The sequence below is a fragment of the Chionomys nivalis genome, chromosome 2 (genome assembly GCF_950005125.1).
Source record: "Chionomys nivalis chromosome 2, mChiNiv1.1, whole genome shotgun sequence".
Taxonomy (NCBI): domain Eukaryota; kingdom Metazoa; phylum Chordata; class Mammalia; order Rodentia; family Cricetidae; genus Chionomys; species Chionomys nivalis.
Window position 1 is genome coordinate 37641386 of NC_080087.1, and position 17513 is coordinate 37658898.

A 17513-nucleotide genomic window follows, 5' to 3' on the forward strand; every position below is an offset into this window, starting at 1 on the left:
TGGAGTGACTCTGATCTAGTTTTCCATCTGTTTTTCTACGAGCTTCATTAGGCCTTAAAATATGGCATCCCTTGGTATCTAGGAATGATTGGTTCCAGGACCTCCAGAGCACCAGAAATCCACAGATCTGTGTCTTTTATAAAGACACAGATTTTGTGTAAATCTATTTACATACTCCTGTACACTTTACATCAGTTCCGTGTTATTCATAACACGTGCTTTCATCCTAAAGTACATTATATAGGTGTGATATTGTGTTTAGGGAATGACAAGAATTGAAATGTCTTTTTTATTCAGGCCAGGTAGGGCATGAAGGTGTCTGCAGTAGGAGATCAAAAATTTAGAGCCTGCCTGAGCTGTGTAGTGAGACAGTGTCTAAAGAAAAACAAACACCCCCCCCAACAACAAAAATAAAGAAATAAAACACATACAAAAAAAGGAAAAAATATTTCATACCCATGTTCAGTTCAGACACATTTGCATTTAGTAATATATTCAATCTAGTTCAGATGCAGAGACCACAGATGTGGAAGGAACTATATTTAAGTTACAGCCGAATTTTTACTTTCCGTGTTCTCAATCAATTATCTAGTTAGTTTTCATACAAGCTCTTTTGTTATTGTTGTTGAAAGAAATGTGCTTTTAAAAAATTCTTTGATATCTCCATTATCTCATTTGAGAAAAAAAATTGGAAAATTTATTTTGAAATCGAAGAGTTCCCTCATGCCCTGCTATTTTTTCTTTTTACTAACTTGCCATATGCCTCACCAGCGACACAGAACCGAGAGAACAAACCCTTTTAGAGATTAATGTTGGACTCCAAGATAGCCTTGAATTTAAGCCAAGAAACTAGATCTGCCTGTGTGCTCTCAGCACCAACTTCCTGCGCCACTCACTGGAGCAAGTTCTCTATGGCTCGCTAGCCTCTAGAAGGAGCACAGTTCTGCCTTCCTTAGTTAATATGCAGGAAGTAGTGGAGGTTAATTACATGTGAAGCAATTTAAAAAATTTTAATTAAGTATATATGAAATTGACCCAAAATTTGCTATCACTGTGGCCAGAGTATATGGCAGTTCTCCAAGTTTCAGATAATGGTTCTCAGCACTGGTTTGGTTGTAGTAGAAGCGTTTCGGTCAGGATTTCCGATAGTCGAAAAACATGAACGTTCTTATACTTTATGGTTGCAAAATGACGTGTTTCTTTCTTTTACAAAACTATTTTAGAGGGAGAACTGGAAGAAGAATGGCTCAAGGAGGCTGGGTTGTCCAATCTCTTTGGAGAGTCGGCCGATGACCCCCAGGATAGCATCGCGTTTTTATCCACACTGACCCGGACTCAGGCGGCAGCTGTTCAGAAACGGGTAGAAACGGTCTCCCAGACCTTGAGGAAGAAAAACAAACAGCACCACATTCCTGACGTCAGAGACATATTTGCTCAACAGAGAGAAGCACTAGAAAAAGTAAGATTCTTCACTGATAGGATGGCAAAGGCTGAAATGCTTGGACTCATCGGAACCAATCCAATTCCTTCAAGATCATTGCAAACTGAATGAGCACCTAGTGTCTACCCAGTGTCAAAGTGCTGTGCCGGCAGTGTGCCAATGTTCTTGACTGAGCTTTGCCATTTTAGAAGGTACCCAGTGAGGCAAATACCTAAGCAAGTTCAAATTCAGTGCAATAATTCTGTGGTCAGTAGGATAGAGTCCTGGGAGCATTTAGATGTGCCTATCACACCACTGGGTATGACAGAGTGGGGGTGAAGGCCTTCCACACAGCCTGTCTGCCAGTTGTTTCTGATAGAAAAGCGGGGGGAGGGGGGGACGGGAAAGCATGTTATTCCTTTATTCTTTTCTTGGTTTTCCAAGACAGGTTTCAGCTGAGTAGCCCTGGTTGTCTGGAACACACTCCGTAGCCAGTGTTTGCCTCTAACTCACAGAGATCCCTCTGCCTCTGCCTCCCAAGTACAGAGGAATTAAAAGCATATGCCACCACTGCCTGGCCCTTATCTACTATTGCTAGAAGAAATCTTTGAATTTCCAACCAACTCAAGGATGAATGGAAGTGAGGTATGAGGAAACAGACAGCACCTGAACTGTGAAGTTGGGACCTTGAGAGAAGGAATACCCTCTTTGTGGCAAACTTTCGGCACCTCCCATGGCATAGAGATTTAAGACAAACCCAGCTGGTTAGTGTTTTCATGGAAGATGCTGGATTCAGGTGGAAACAGAAAAATGGTAAATAAAGAGACTTTAGGGAGATGATAGAAGTAGTAGACCCATGTGGCCCTCACAGTGCTGTGCAGAATAGCTAGTTGATAGGTCATTCATTGCTTATCTGTGAGGAAATAAGGGGCTTACATTGCACTGAAATGATCATGCTTATGCAAGTCTTGCTACCAACAAAAAAAAAGTCAGCTGAACTAAATGATGTTTTTAAGAGCACAGAAAATTTGCCTTCTGGCCCCATCAGCTCTGGTTTAGAAAACCCACAGAAGTCATTGGGAGGGTAACAAAAGGATTCTTGAATAATGGTTCTAATGACAACATTAGCAGTAGCAATTGCTGCCACAGCTACTGAGCTAACGGCTTCACCTGCTTTATCTCATTGAATCCACACAGCTGTCTTATGACTGAGGTGTTATCATTGCCATCCTACGGCTGAGGTTCATAGACTTTAAGTAACGTGCTCAATGTCCCGTAGATGCTAAACCCAAATTTGTCTGACTTTAAAGCATTCTTCCTCCTGCTGTATTTCCACTTCCAAACATGACTCTGATGCTGAGCAGCCTGAATTTGAGAACCCATTTATAGTATAAGCAAAGGGCAATAAAATTTTCATGATTCTTCATAAAAAGTAGAATGGAAGAGCTTATATTTAAGGCACCTTTTTGGGGGGCTGTTGTTGTGTAGAAAGCCTTTATTTTTTGCAATCATTTTGCTCTTCTGCAAAAGTCCTTTCAGTTACAGGCTGTTATTCTCCTTGCATGGCCAGCTGTGGATCAAACTCAGCCCGTTTCCAGGAATTCAGGGTCACTAGATTGCTCCAGGCACTTGTATAAGTTGCTTGTTTGCTTATGAACCAGTGGTTATTTGGGACATATACCAGGGCTGAAGGAAGGAACTAGGTTTCCAGTTATAGAAAAATGAATGATAAAGCTATACAATATGATATTTCTTTCCTAATTAAAAAGCATTGCTTCCTCCCTGGTTCTGTCCACCTAGAAAACTCAGAGAATGTATAAAGCAGGAATGGGCAGAAAGCTGACCTTTAATAAATTTGTGGTGTGGGATTCCTGCCAGTCTCGAGGACAATGTTGTTACTTGGTGCTAGAAGAAACATTATTTTTTTTTTTCAGCCAATTCCTGGAAAAGTCTAACCCATGTGGTTTAGAATCTGAAATAATTGGTTTTTATTATCTGCTGGTCTCATTAAGAGAGAAATAACACAAGCATATTAAGATAATGCTTCTTTTGCTGGACACCTTTGATTGAAATACACCGCCCTCTGGAAGATAATCTTCCATTCCCCATCCCTAAAGCATCTATCTTTGTTTGTGGCTCTTCTGTTCTGGAATAAATGTCTATTCAGTGTCCATACTTAAGTATGAAGTTCATGCTGACACCAGGAAATTTAATACCTAAATGTATCCACCTGTATGCCTATCTTCCGTTACTAACAAAAACAGTCTGACCACATACTCTAAATATATATATCTTTATGTAAAAGTAGAATTCCTAAGCTGGGCGGTGGTGGCGCACGCCTTTAATCCCAACACTCAGGAGGCAGAGGCAGGCATATCTCTGTGAGTTTGAGGCCAGCCTGGTCTACAAGAGCTAATTCCAGGATAGGCTCCAAAGCTGCAGAGAAATCCTGTCTCGAACCCCCCCCCCCCCCAAAAAAAAAGAATTCCTAACTGTGTTCACTGTGCCATGAAAGGCTAATCCTCTACAGACTTATAGACAGAAGGAAGGAGAATGTTATATTGCAGTCAACTAAGGTATACCTTTGACCATGCCACGTGTCACGTCTGTGACATGCCATTTGCTGCTCATTGTCTTCAGCACTACAGGCATCTAGCTCATATGTTAATGACTTATTGGCCCCAGCCCTAGTGATTTTTGTAAAACTGTGGGTGAGGGAGAAGGGTCTTTTGTGGATAACAGCTTGAGGTTCATTGTGTTTAGAGGAAAGTAGGAGGGCTAATTATTTTTAGTGTAGAAATGGAATCCAGTAGAGTGATTATCAAAAATAACGCACTCAAATAAGCCTCTTTGTATGCTTGCCCGAGACTCCCTTTCCTGATCTTCTAAAACACTCTGGAAACGGAAGAATTGCTGTCTGACCACAGGCATGGGTGGGGTCATTCCTGGCTCACCATGTTTATCAACCCCTGAAGGGCCATCTTTGTAGGTCAATCCCACTCTCTAAAATAGACACAAAAGTAGGAGGGCACTTGTTTAGGATCAGAGAGAGTCCCATGAGAGTGAAGGGGACTAAGAGAAGGTCCTGGGGGTATTGAATATGATCAAAATACATGCTTGTGTGAATTTATAAAAATATTTTAAAACCAGTGTCAAAAGATATGTATAATACAGTGATTTCTTTATCATCACAATCAATTATTCCACATTTTTATTATGCTTCCCCTAGTAAGCTCATATCCACCAGTAATTGCTCCTTACAGTTTGCTGAATATTCAGGCAAACATGGGTCTTTAGGTCTCTGTGATTTGCCTGTTCTAGACTTTTTCATAAACATGGAATTATGATATACATGGCTGTCTGACTATTCCTTTCCCATAGCATAATATTTTCAGAGTTTATTCATGTTGAAGCATGATTTGGGACTTTAATTTTTGTTGTTGTTGCTAAATACTATGTCATGGTGAAAATAGACCTCATATATCCACTTACCACTGGATATAGCTAACATTCCTCCTTCATCTAGACAGTGGTGTTTCACATGACAGGGGTACTCTTGGCATATTTGCCATTCCCAGTTGTGCTTGGTATATGTCTCACTGTTATGGGTAATCACACGCCTGCTGGATGATTGTCTATTGATGGTAACCTTGGCACTTTGTCCCCTCACTGTGACTTGTGTAAGAACATTTCTTGTTCTCTGAAGGTTAGGATGGTATTATTTATAACACCATGTTCTCCAGTTGTGAGTTGGGAGATGACTAAGTGGCTCCTTTTCTGTGTTTAGTCTCCAGATGGCTCAGAATCGCAGTCAATCGGAACAAACGAAAACAAAAGCCAAGGAAAAGAGGGTATGTAGGACCTGTGCTCTTGATTGTCCCCTTAAATTGCTGTAACACAGTTGTCACTCGAACACGTTACCTTCATTCTACTAAGCAACTTGGATTAAAATACTTACGTTAGGTAAATAAAGATAAATGCATGATTCTGGACGTAGGGTTGGCCCTTTATCTTTTTTATGTGTATTCCCATCTGATCCAAATTTTATATATATAAAATCTATATATATATATGTATATATATATATATATATATATATATATATATATAGAGAGAGAGAGAGAGAGAGAGAGAGAGACTGTTTATCATACCCAAAATAGTGTGTAGAGCTTTGTACTTCATTCAGTACACCCATGAATTCTCCCTGGTAGGTGTTACTCTAGGTCCATTTTACAGATGAGAGAACTGAGGTTTGGACTTGGAAAGCTATGTTCCCAAGACCATGCATCTGGGATGTGGAGTTTCATTGCCTTGTTCATGAATCATAAGCTCCAATTCAACAAGGGGTTTCATTTTCAGGAGTTTTAGAGAAACCTTTAGGAAAAAAAATGCTTTTCTTTTTTTTTGAAATTGATTATAATTTTCTTTCTCATTAAACATTTTATTTCAGAGATGAATTAGAGATTCAGTGTCTAGAAGAAAATGAATACAAAGATTCTATTAAGCACCACCAAAGAAAAGGTTACAGCTTTTGTGTTTACAAGAAGGGAAAATGTCCTTGGCTAAGGTCCTAAATTAAAGCTTAAAGAGAAAAAGTCCTCAAGTTACTTAAGAAACACTAACAGAGATGAGCTGTGTGTTGATTATTAGTCATGTCTTAGTGTCTGAGGCATCTGTGCGTGATAGTGTTGCCTTGGGCTTGGAAGTAGCAGGGTCACGGAGTGGGTGTCAGGTAACTAGAGGCCTGGGAAGCCTTCCCAGCCTTCCTCTAGATATACACTCATTAGGAAAAACTTACAAGGAATATTCTGGAAATCTGAGAGCAGATATCATCTTTGTTTCATCAGAATTTTCTCAATACATCTCTTTTAAAATATGAAAAAAACTTAATAAAATATTTTTAATAAAAACACTTAAAAATATGAAGGCATGCAATACACACATGAACATCATGAGTCTGTGTACACGCATATGTGCATACACACATACCCTTGTAAAAATAGTTTCTTCTTCCTCTCTTTTGGAGGCCTCTGTAGCTATCATGTGTTGTATCAGAATGAACTGTTGGGTATTTTCCCCTGTCTGTGTGCCAGCAGACACTGAAGTGGCAAGCAAGCTGGCTGTGCCAGCCCTAGCCTTCTAGAGAGCTGGGTCCTCAGAGAGACAGATGACTCTTTTGTGCCAGTGTCAATATACTTTGGGCTTTGGAGAAGAGTGACTGCCAGTGGTTTAACAGATATTGAGGAAAACATTGTCCTTTCTTCGTGTTTTCCTCTCTTGCCCGAGATCATAATGTTGGCTCTATCAACAAACGTTTTATGAGACAAGTCCATTATATGAGCACTTTCGGGCTGAGATTGCAGCAGGCAGGGGAGAGGTGACAAACTTGTGGCCTGATTCACATCTGTTTCTGCTGGAAGGCTGAGCAGTTGGGGTCAGGCTGCCAAGTACATTACCCGGAGACTGTGCACATGGCCAGTCGAGTCACCTGGTGACCGCTGCTGCACCTGTTTTCGGGGGGAATGCCCTACTCTTTTGTTTATCAGTGAGCTGATGGTGATTTGAACACGTTGGAAAGTTCAGAAAGAAATTATAGAGTTTTTGTTTGTTTTGTTGTCACGGTCACTGTGATAAAAACTAATCAAAGGCAGCTTGAGGGAAGAAAGAGTTGAATGGGCTTACAGATTACAGCCCATCATTCAGGGAAGCCAAGGCAGGAACTCAAGCCGAGACCATAGGCTGTTGGTGCTGATTGGCTCGCTCCCAGGTTCATGTGAAGCTATGTTTCTCAAGCGATCTGGGGACACCTGCCAAGCGATTTCATTACCAACAGTAGGCTGAATCCTCCTACATCAATCAGCAATCAAGGAAATGCCCCACAGACTTGCCCACAGGCCAATCTGATGGAGGTGTTCACAATTAAGTTTCTATATTTCCAGGTGTCTTAAGATGATCATCAAGGTCAGCCATGTGTATATGAATGGAAACATTATCTGGAGTTTTGTAAAGGGAGGCTGGTTCTGATTATAATCTCAAAACACGAGTGTTAGTCTGATCTAAACGTTTCCCACACACTTGAGTTTTTATTGCATTCAAGACAACCTATTTTGGGGCAAGAGACATAGCTCTGCAGTTAAAAGCACCCTGATTCCTTTCCCAACACCTACAACCAACAGCTCACAGCTATCTGTAAGGTCAGTTCCAGGGACTTTAACATCCTCTTCTGGGCATGGCAGGAGTGTGATGCAGAGACATATGTATACTAAACAGTAATATAAATAAAATAAAGATCTTTAAACAATTTCAAACTAAAAAGTAATAGACTTTGAATATTTAAAGTATTGATATATTTCACATTAACCTACTTTCTTAACTCTTCATAAAATTATACAACTCCATGAAAGGCTCAATATTTGTGTGTGCTTAGAAATATTAAAAATTTAAATTTTTTATAGTGATTTGTATACTTTTAGTTTGAGAAAAAATATTTTAAAAATAGTTTATGTACATTTCGAACAGCTGGATAATTTTTAAAAAGTAATTATAACTGAAACATACTGTCTTCTAAATTAGAAGAAAGGGTTAACAAGATGGTTCAATCAGTTAAGTGCTTGCAAGTTAGATGCTTGCCTTGTAAGCAGGTAAGGGCTTGGGTGTGATTCCCAAAACCTATGTGAAAAAGCCACACACTGAAATATTATTTCAGCACTGGGGAGGTTTAAACAGATGGATCCCAGCCAGATTAGCATACTTGTTGAGTTTTAGGTCACTTGTCTCAAGGGTAAAGGGGACAATGCTGGATGATTGGCACCTGAGGTTTCCACTAATCTCCACATGCATGTGTATATACCTGTGAGTCTACCTGCACAAATGAACAAATAATCACACATGCACACACACATACAGAGAGAGAGAGAGAGAGAGAGAGAGAGAGAGAAAGAGAGAGAGAGAGAGGAAGAAGAAGAAGAAGAAGAAGAAGAAGAAGAAGAAGAAGAAGAAGAAGAAGAAGAAGAAGAAGAAGAAGAAGAAATAACTCTTGTGGATTTAACAAGCAAGGAATTTGTCTCAGTATTTTCTTTTGTCTTTTCTGGATGAACCGTATGGGAATGACAGCTCCATCCCTGTTCTTAACCAACTTACTGTCTCCTAGCAGTGCCCACCTCCACCCTTCCACATACACTTATTTTTTCTCTTTCCTGCCTGAACCTGATTTCACATTTGAACTGAGGCTGGTGCATTTTATATATTTTTTTGTTCTTGTTGCTATGTTTCTGGAGGAAATCAATTTGTTTTAAATGTGTTATGAATGGCTCCGGTTTGAATTCAGCACAGCGTATTTATTTGGGTATGCATGAGGAGGGGGTGATTATTGTAACTGACATAGAAGCATTGAAGAGAATGGTTTTTAAATTCTTGTCCACCAACATCCAGAAGCTGAAAGTAGCTTCTAATTTACAAAAATGGCTAATCATTTTTTTCTCTGTGAATTGTTTCCTAGGAAACCAATAATGTATTCACAGCAAAACGTAAAACCTTATAAACTAATGGGGAAATAAAATTAATTTTTTTGTTTTGACATTTATGATAATCATTTAAAAATTAATCGTAAAAGTTATTAAGTATTCTACTTAAAATTGTCATAGACTGTTAAAAAACACAAATAGGACAAAAATGGGAGCAGATAATACCATCACGAAGATTTCGATTCATCTTTATTTGGGGATTTAACATAGGTACATGTTTGCTTGCTTGCCTAACTGGAAGATTGTCTGAGAGCTAGCTGGGCTGGTTCACACCAAAAATCTAGGCTTTTTGTAGGTTTCCATTTGGCGATCAAGAAGCATTAAACAAAGGCGAGACCCTCTTGAGCCGAGAGTCTCAAATGACCACACGGCCACATGCTCACGAAATCCTCTCTGCTTGCTGAGTGGGAATGAGTGAGGCTTTGATTCATATTTAATTCTTAATTTTATTTCCGTTGAAACAAAGGTTTTTGTTTTATATTAAGTGATGATAAAATTACTTCTGAGCAGTAAGCTCGGGAACAATACACCTCTGGATTTCTGACGTGTACTTATTAGCTTTTTAAAAGTAACTTCATCTTCTGTCATTTTTGGTTCACAGTGTGCAATATTAGCAGGTAAACATATAAAGCATCATCTTGGCTTTTGTTTTTGTTTTTTTATTGTTTGAGACAAGGTTTCATTTTGCTCAGTCAGGAAATTAATTCACCGTTTGGATTGGAGGCATGCATCATTCCCATACCCCAGTATCAGCTTATTATTCATTTATTTAAATTTGTTTTCTATTGTTTGTGTGTGTGTGTGTGGTGTGCACATGGTGTGGTGCACATGTGGAGACCAGAGAACAACTTTCCCGAGTTACTTACTTCTTTCCTTCACTGTGGGACCCAAGGATGGAACTCAAGTTGTAGAATTTGTATGGCCATGTCTTTATGCTTTGATTTACCTCACCATCACTAGCTTTGCTCTTGGAGACAGGGTCTCATAGCTCCTGTGACCTTAAACTCACCGTACAGTCGAAGATGACTTTGAAGTCCTGATTTGTTACCTCCTAAGTGCTGGAGTTACAGGCATGGGCCACCATGTCAGTCTGTTCCGTTTGCAGTCCACAGCATCTTACTGTGAATCAGCCGCGAAAAGAACCCCAGCGTTCATGCCAGGGCCTTTCTAACGTGAGATGTACAAAAGCCAAGAAATCACCAAGGAAATTTGGAAGCGTTTTCTTCCATCCTGGTAGCTGTTGTTTTTATCAAAGAAAAATTTCCAACGTTAATTATTTCCTAAAGGGCCAGCCGCAGACAAAAGGAAGAAGCCAAAGCAAAGTTTTGAGACGCTGATGCAAATGTCCGCAGCTTGTTTGACTCAGGGCGGAAGGGACCTTTCTGATCTCTGATAGAATCAGGTCCCCAAGCTGATTCTTGTACCAGGTGCCTCCAGATTTGACTTTCATCGTGATGAGCTGTTGGCATCAGCTTTTGATTTGGAATTTTTCCCATGGTACATAGGTAACATTCCAGGGTGTGGAATATTGCTGCCCCTGGATGTGTTCCACTCTGAAGAAATTAAAGCAAAGGCTCCAGGCAGAGGTTACAATGCAGCTTGCCTCTCACGCTCCCGCTTCTAGTTCCTCAGTGCAGAAGAAAATAACATTTGCACTTACTAAACATTATGAGACTTGCCACTGAGTTTGATGCCTGACAGTAGGCTTTGGAATCTGTACCTAGCCGAAAAACTGTGATTGCAGAGAACCCACAGTTGAATCCTGGTTTGCCAGTCACCTCTGTCTCCCAGCTTTTGCTGTGAACCATTGATATAATTCCCAGAGTAGGCATTTTATTGTTAAAATCACAGTAAATTGTTTCCTAGAGTAGAGAATATTCTTCCCATGGGTCTTGTTAATATATGAGAAGGTTTTTAAATAAAGGGCATGCAGTTCAATTGTCTTTTTTTCTCCTAGACCAAACATCTAGTGGGGCTGTTGAGAACAAGGAGCTGACCCCACGGGTACCAGAGGATGCACCTGCCTCTGAAACAGACATCAACTTGGAGGTGTCATTTGCAGAGCAAGCTGTCAATCAGAAAGAACTCAGCAAGGAGAAGATGCCCAAGATCCGAGGCAATGATGCCTCATTGCCTGTATGTAATATATGCTCAGATGATTCTAAAAGAATGTCCTTTGAACGACCTTTGTGTTTTTAAAATTTAGAAGACAAAGAAAAGTTGAAAGCATGAGGTAGCAAGAATTGTTAAATTGGTATCAACAGTTGATTCAATTTATTAATATTTTCCTATCCTTTCTTTCTATATCTGTTTATCTGTATATACATTGTTCTAACAGGGAGGATATATTCACTTGGTATTTTAAGACTTTTCGAGAACATTCAAAACAGAATTGGAGCTGGAGAGGTGGCTCAGTGATAGGAGCACTGACTGCTCTGTGAGGGTCCAGGTTTGGTTCTCAGCACCTATGTGGCTGCTCACAATTGTGTAACTCCAGGTTCAGGGAATCTGATTCCCTCTTCTGGTATCTCTGGACACAAGGCATGCAAGTGGTGAGGTGCACAGACAAACATGCGGGAAAACACCACATACACATAAAAATAAGCATTAAAAGTAGAAATTAAACAAAGTTTTAAGACTTCAGTTAGATTCCAAAGTCATAGTTAATATTTAACAATCACAAAAGCTTGCACAAACAGTTGTCACAGACTGCCCTCATGGTGTCTTCCTTCCTCATACCCTTTGGAGACTTGGATATGAAATATATGTTGTGTTAGTTGAGATTTTTTTCTCTTTTATTTTTGTTTGTGTTTTTAAAAACATTTTAAAGAAGTTCATAATATTAAAAATTTGTCTGATCATTTCATTATGATTAGACACAAGTTAAACATTGTGCTATGCCTCTGAAGTGATACAAGCCATTCTCCAAGACAGAAGTTTTGCCACCAGGTGGGCTAAGGGAGATGTTCCCTGGTTCTCATGCTGTGAAGATGCCTTTCTTACCTACAATTTATACTTGTTTGGTCCCCATTTTATCCTTTTCTGGGCTTTGAGAAACATTGATTTCCTAAGCCTGTTGTCTCTTCTACATTAATTGACAGCTGCATTTCTCAGTAATTGGTAGGTCTCCCTCTCTTTTCAGCTTTGCAGGCCACTATAGACTGCTAACTTTTTCATTCCACCTTTCGTAGATAGCATCTTTGGTCTTTGAAGGTCAGAGCTACACAGCCTGGGCCGCCTTGGCCGGTGGGGGCCGGCAGTTGGTTCCCCTGCTGTTTCATCCTGCCCTCCTTTTCCCTTTCTTCTTCATTCTCTAGGACAGTATGTTCCAGGCTCACCTTGTAATTTTCTCCCTCTTAGACTTGAAAGCAGCTGTTTCTTAAAGCAACTGGTTCCTTTTTAGCAACAAATGGTCTTTAGGACTTGAGCCTTCCTCTGTACAGAGTGTTCTCTCTGCTGTGAGTGCCTCGTGTCTTTTCATACATTTTAAAACAGAAGCTAAAGAACAGCATAAGGAACTTCTGAGTTCTTCACCTGTCAGCCAGGCCAGACCCCTCTGCAACTCTGTCCACAGATTTCCTTATCTGTGTTATTTTGAAACACATGTCTGAATTTTGGTTATCATCTGTAAAGATTTATATTGCCAAAAACAAAGCAAAAGCAGAAGTATTAAAAACTGCACACTCATGTTATTGTTATTATTCCTTTAAATTACCTTTAAACTGGGAATTTTCATCTCAAATACTCAGTTTTTAAACTTCAGGATATCTCAGTTATCATGACTGCTCCTGCAGTTTGAGGGACGGCTCCAAATAAATCCTGTGTATTGAGTTTGCTTGGTATGACACTTAGATTCTTCATCTTTCCCTTAACCCTGCCCACCCCCCATCCCTCCATTCCTCTGGTTCCCCTTCCGCATTGACCTCGACTCTGCCATTCTGCTACTTTCCCATTCTCTTCCCGCCTGTCACCTGTTTTTTTTCTGTGCCCCTTCACCTTTTCAGAGTTGATTTATTGGTCTTGTCACAAGCTTATGTGTGTTGCACATGTTTGTGCATGCTCATGTACGTGTAGGCACATGTGAATGTGTACAAGTGTGTGCATGTGGAGGCCCCAAGGTAGATGTTAGGAATCTTCTTCAATCCCTCTTTCACCTGACTTATCGCTTATTTGTCTTTAAAACAAACCCAGGGCTTGCTGAGCAGCTCATCTGGCTAGCCAGCTTATCGGGAGGAGCCCTTGTCTTCTGCCTTCAGGGGTTTGGAATGCAGGCAGCCGCCACACACACGCACACACAGGGTTCCAAACCCTGGTCCTCTCTCTTGTGCAGCAAGTGTTTTAAGTGCTGTACTGTCTTCCAGCCCTGTCCTCACTTTATTGAAAGAGCCATGTTATAAAATTCAGGTGAATCTCACTCTCTGACTCTTTCTGTCTTTGTAGTATAGTTTCACACCTCCTATGTATTTATAAACGAGTTGACATTAGTTCTATGGGATTTAAGTTCCTGGTCTAGATACTTTAGATATATTGTCATTGTTCTCTACTGGGGATACCTGGCTATTAAAACTGTGATTCAGATCCATACCTGACTCCATTAAGGTATTAATGGTCTAAAAGATGAGGTCCTAATAGTTTCTTCTTTTTCATTTATTATTCTGGATATTTCCTTTATGAAAACAATTATCAAGATGGTTATATTTCCCACTTTATATAAGCTTTCAAATTTTGTTTTTTCTTTCTTGGTATCTTTTATCAGTGCCAACTCATGTCTGTGTATGTTTATAAAACTGGCTTCTTAATCCATGGGTTCGTACATGTTTAATGACACCATAAGAAAATCTCTCTGGGCTTGGCTAGTGCACTCCCTGCTCAGGCTTAAAAGAGTCTCACTTTTAAGTGTCCCTAGTTCCATTTAGTAGAAGTAGAGATCTGCCTGTGGTCAGAACCCCAGGAGTGTTCAGTTCTCTGGACCGCTTATCACTTGGCAGCCCTGTTCAGTAGAGATGTCGATTTTTATCTTCTTTCTCCCATGCCGAGAAGTGTAGTTCTCAGGAAAGGGCAGGTGATAGAGCTTCCACTGTCCAAAACACACTTGTTTGTTTATTTTACATTAATGCATAACATTCTCAGAATGCCAGTGGTAACCATGCTCAGTAAGAGTGCTTCAGAATGATTGAAGGTTGCCTTTCTGCAGCCACTTGTGTCCTTGGGATGTATTGCAAAGGGGATTTGATCCAGTAAAGTTAAGGAGCTGTAGCTTTTTAAGGGTGGTTATTTTCTATGTGGTTTAGCTGCCAAGTGCATATCTGTTTGGGCTAATTTGCTATGGTTTATTTTTAATTTTTAAAGATTGCTTTTTCTGAAATACTTTATTCTTTAAGATTATGAAATAGTTATATGACCCAAAAGGCAAATATAAATCAAAATAAAGCTAGTTTAGCATTTATCTTTGACAGATCACCCTGCTAAGGCCCTCCTTTTAGAGAATCCTTTCGGATTTTTTTAATTTTAAAGTATTAATTTATATTTTTATGTGATGAGGGTTTTGCTTACATGAATGTGTGTGCACTGTGTGTGTACCTGGCAGCCATACAGGTCAGAAGAGGGTGTTGGATCCCTGGAGCTGGAGGTATAGATGGTTATGAGCCATCATATGGGTGCCGGGAAACAAACCTGCGTCCTCTACAAGAACAGCAAGTGCTCTTAACCAGAGAGAGCCCAAGAGAACCCTTTTTCTTTTGATACTTTTTTATCTACCCATTTTCTTCCAGATATTAGCCCACTGCTCACATTTTTCTCCATCTTGGTTTGATTTTATCTATTTTTCAGAGACCCTCGCACTATAATGTGAAGACATACTTCTCATTTCTTTTTTTCTGGATACAAATGTCTCTACTGTAAGGCTGCATCCTGATTTATTAAAGCAGTTCCTTAGGGATAGACATCTGGTTGTTTCCAGACTTTGTGGTACATTTTGAGTGAGCTGTTTTCAGAGCCTAATATAGAAAGTAAAGGAGTTTTCGAGATTTGGCATAAACCAGTGATCCATACTCCCAGATTCTCCTTTGGAAAAATAAAACTCTCAGCCTGTGACAGTCCTCATCACAGAAGATGGAAATCATTGAAGCTGGGGGAGGGGCACTAATTAAACAAAACTGAGGTATTACCTCCCCAATAAAATAAAATATAATCTCCATTTAAGGTATTAGAAATAAAAACCTAGTCTGCTATTTATTTTTTCTCTACCAAGTTAATCTTTATTTGACTACCTTCTTGATTTTTTTGTTCATGTTGTGCCCACGTTATGCAATAACCCACACCCTGCTGTTTCATAGTTACCTGGGGAACTTTCAACTGTATTGTGGCTATCTTAACAGTTCACTTTTCAATTCTTTTCTGCTTGATTCTGAACTCAGTGCATAAAATATTTGAAAGTGCCTTTTCAGTGACCAGAATCATAGTCTTGGTAACTGTCCATCACCTCTGCCTTTGGTTTCCATCTGCATGTACCTATCCATCTCTATAACCATGGTTCAGAAATGCCTTCGGTGGGTGGGCATGTTGTAGAGTTCCCATAAGTCAGAAGTAACACAGTTGATGAAATGAATATTTTGGCTGGTACCACTTTGAAGCAGGTGTCTAAACAGATCTGTACGTTCCATTTTGCGGCTAGACTTGCCTTCTCCTGTAAATAAACTGTGGGCTTTATGCAATGAGCGGCTCTCTAGTGACCTCATCTCTTATCTACTTCCCTATTCCTGCAACATTGAGCAGTCTTTGTAAATTCTTTCTGCTCTCACTGTGAATCCACATTTCTTCTCTTACATTGGAGATTGAATTTAATATCTTGCAGCCATCTGCAAACTTAGCTCCATTGTGCGCATTGGGTGTGTGTCACAGTCCAGAAATGGTGCTCATGTCTGGAGTGATCGTCATGAGGTAGATACCACCCACCCGAGTTTTTTAAATGTGCAAGCAAGTTAGGGAGATATGTAGCCTGCCAGGGCTTGACTCTGGGAGCATGGTCAGCTCTTGATGTCCAACTTGAATCGAAAATGGGAGTGTTTGATGGGTAAAAGATTCAGCTTCCACATCACTAATAAAATCCCTAATATACACCCCCGCCACTGGCTGTACTTTCCAGTCTACAAAAGAAGGGTGCAGTCGGAGAGAACTAGCTCACTTTTTTTTTTATTTTGTATAGAGGCCCTAACAACCTGATGCATTTTGGAAAAATTTCATCTCTTTAAAAAATGCATTTTTCCAAAGGTAAGGCACTTTACTCTTGTTGAAATTTTAGTTATTTTCCTAAGTCAAGAAACTGAAGCATCCTGTCTCTTAACACACGCACACGCGCGCGCGCGCGCGCGCGCGCACACACACACACAAATAAAATGAGAGGAAACTTCATAAATATTTAAAAGAGCTGCTATGAATTAAACATTGGCATAAAGAACTGACTCCTTTATTAAGCACAATGTTTAAATAAATAAATAAACAAGCTCATGACATATATTTCTAGGTAAATGAAATGTTTGTACTAATAACATTTCAGGTTTTTCTAAACATTTACCTTGGGTAATACTTTTTGGTAATTATATTACAGAGCTTATTAGACCCAAAGCAACTGATTTTAATAAAACACTTGAACCGTTGGTTTTTAAACATGTAAATAGGTAGATATGGTTGGCTGAGCCATACTGGAAACAAAACCATTAGCAGAGGTACAGAGGTATGTGTGAAAAAAATGGGACCTGTTTTAAAAAATAAAATTCAGGGTTGATGATGCGGTTCAAGGACAGGTGTTTGCCCAGCATGTGCCAGGTCCACCATTGCCTTTAATCAATGAAAGCTCAGGAAATATGACTGGACATTAGAGAACATAGGAAACGCCAGTGCAGTAGCTTGTCGCGGTTGTCCTCTCTGTGTGGGTGTGTGTCTTGGTTCCTTCATAAGTCTGTGGCCCTGCTCCTGAAACATGCTAAGCCAAAGAAAGAGACACTGGGGCTGGAGAGGTGATCAAGACGTAGCCCTGCCTTTGAGGGTCTCTTCATCCTCTACCGACCTACACTGTTCCCTCCTTCCCCTGTGCATGAAGAAGTTGAGTAGAACGGGAACGTTGCCTGGAGTTTCAGGCATCAAAACCAGATAGGAACAGTCAGAGAATGGTGTCTATGCGGCCATGTTTCCATCCTTCTGAAGTCTGTTTCCCCACACCTTAGAATATGCCCTGATTCTTACCCTGCTGTAACTGTTTGCAGAATATAATGAGATGTTATTCATCAAATGAGTATTGGACTTTTTTTTTCTTGTCTGACTATAGCACGCAGGAAAATAAAACCAAGAATATTTTCAAATGATTCTTAAAGTTCCCTGAAAAAACAGAGTAACTGATCAGGCATGGGACAGGTATCTACATCTCAGCACTTTGATGGAGAAGGCCAGGAGAATCAAGTTCAAGGCCAGACTTTACAATATGGGAAGTTTCAAGACAGCTTTGACTACATGAGAGACCCTTTCTCAATTACACCCATATATTCGGTGCAAACATATGGTGTGTGTGTGTACGT

The 17513-nt window shown here is 39.9% G+C and overlaps 1 protein-coding gene across 4 annotated transcripts in view; it reads left to right on the plus strand.

Annotated features, from left to right (window-relative positions):
* The window catches only part of Arhgap18 (Rho GTPase activating protein 18), a 211658-nt gene that overhangs the window by 146587 nt on the left and 47558 nt on the right, over positions 1-17513 (plus strand). For all 4 annotated transcript variants that reach the window (XM_057763139.1, XM_057763140.1, XM_057763142.1 and 1 more), the window contains exons 3-5: positions 1224-1459; positions 5208-5271; positions 10901-11079. In XM_057763139.1, the coding sequence (XP_057619122.1) occupies positions 1224-1459; positions 5208-5271; positions 10901-11079 (479 nt within the window). The remainder of the gene's footprint in view (positions 1-1223; positions 1460-5207; positions 5272-10900; positions 11080-17513) is intronic.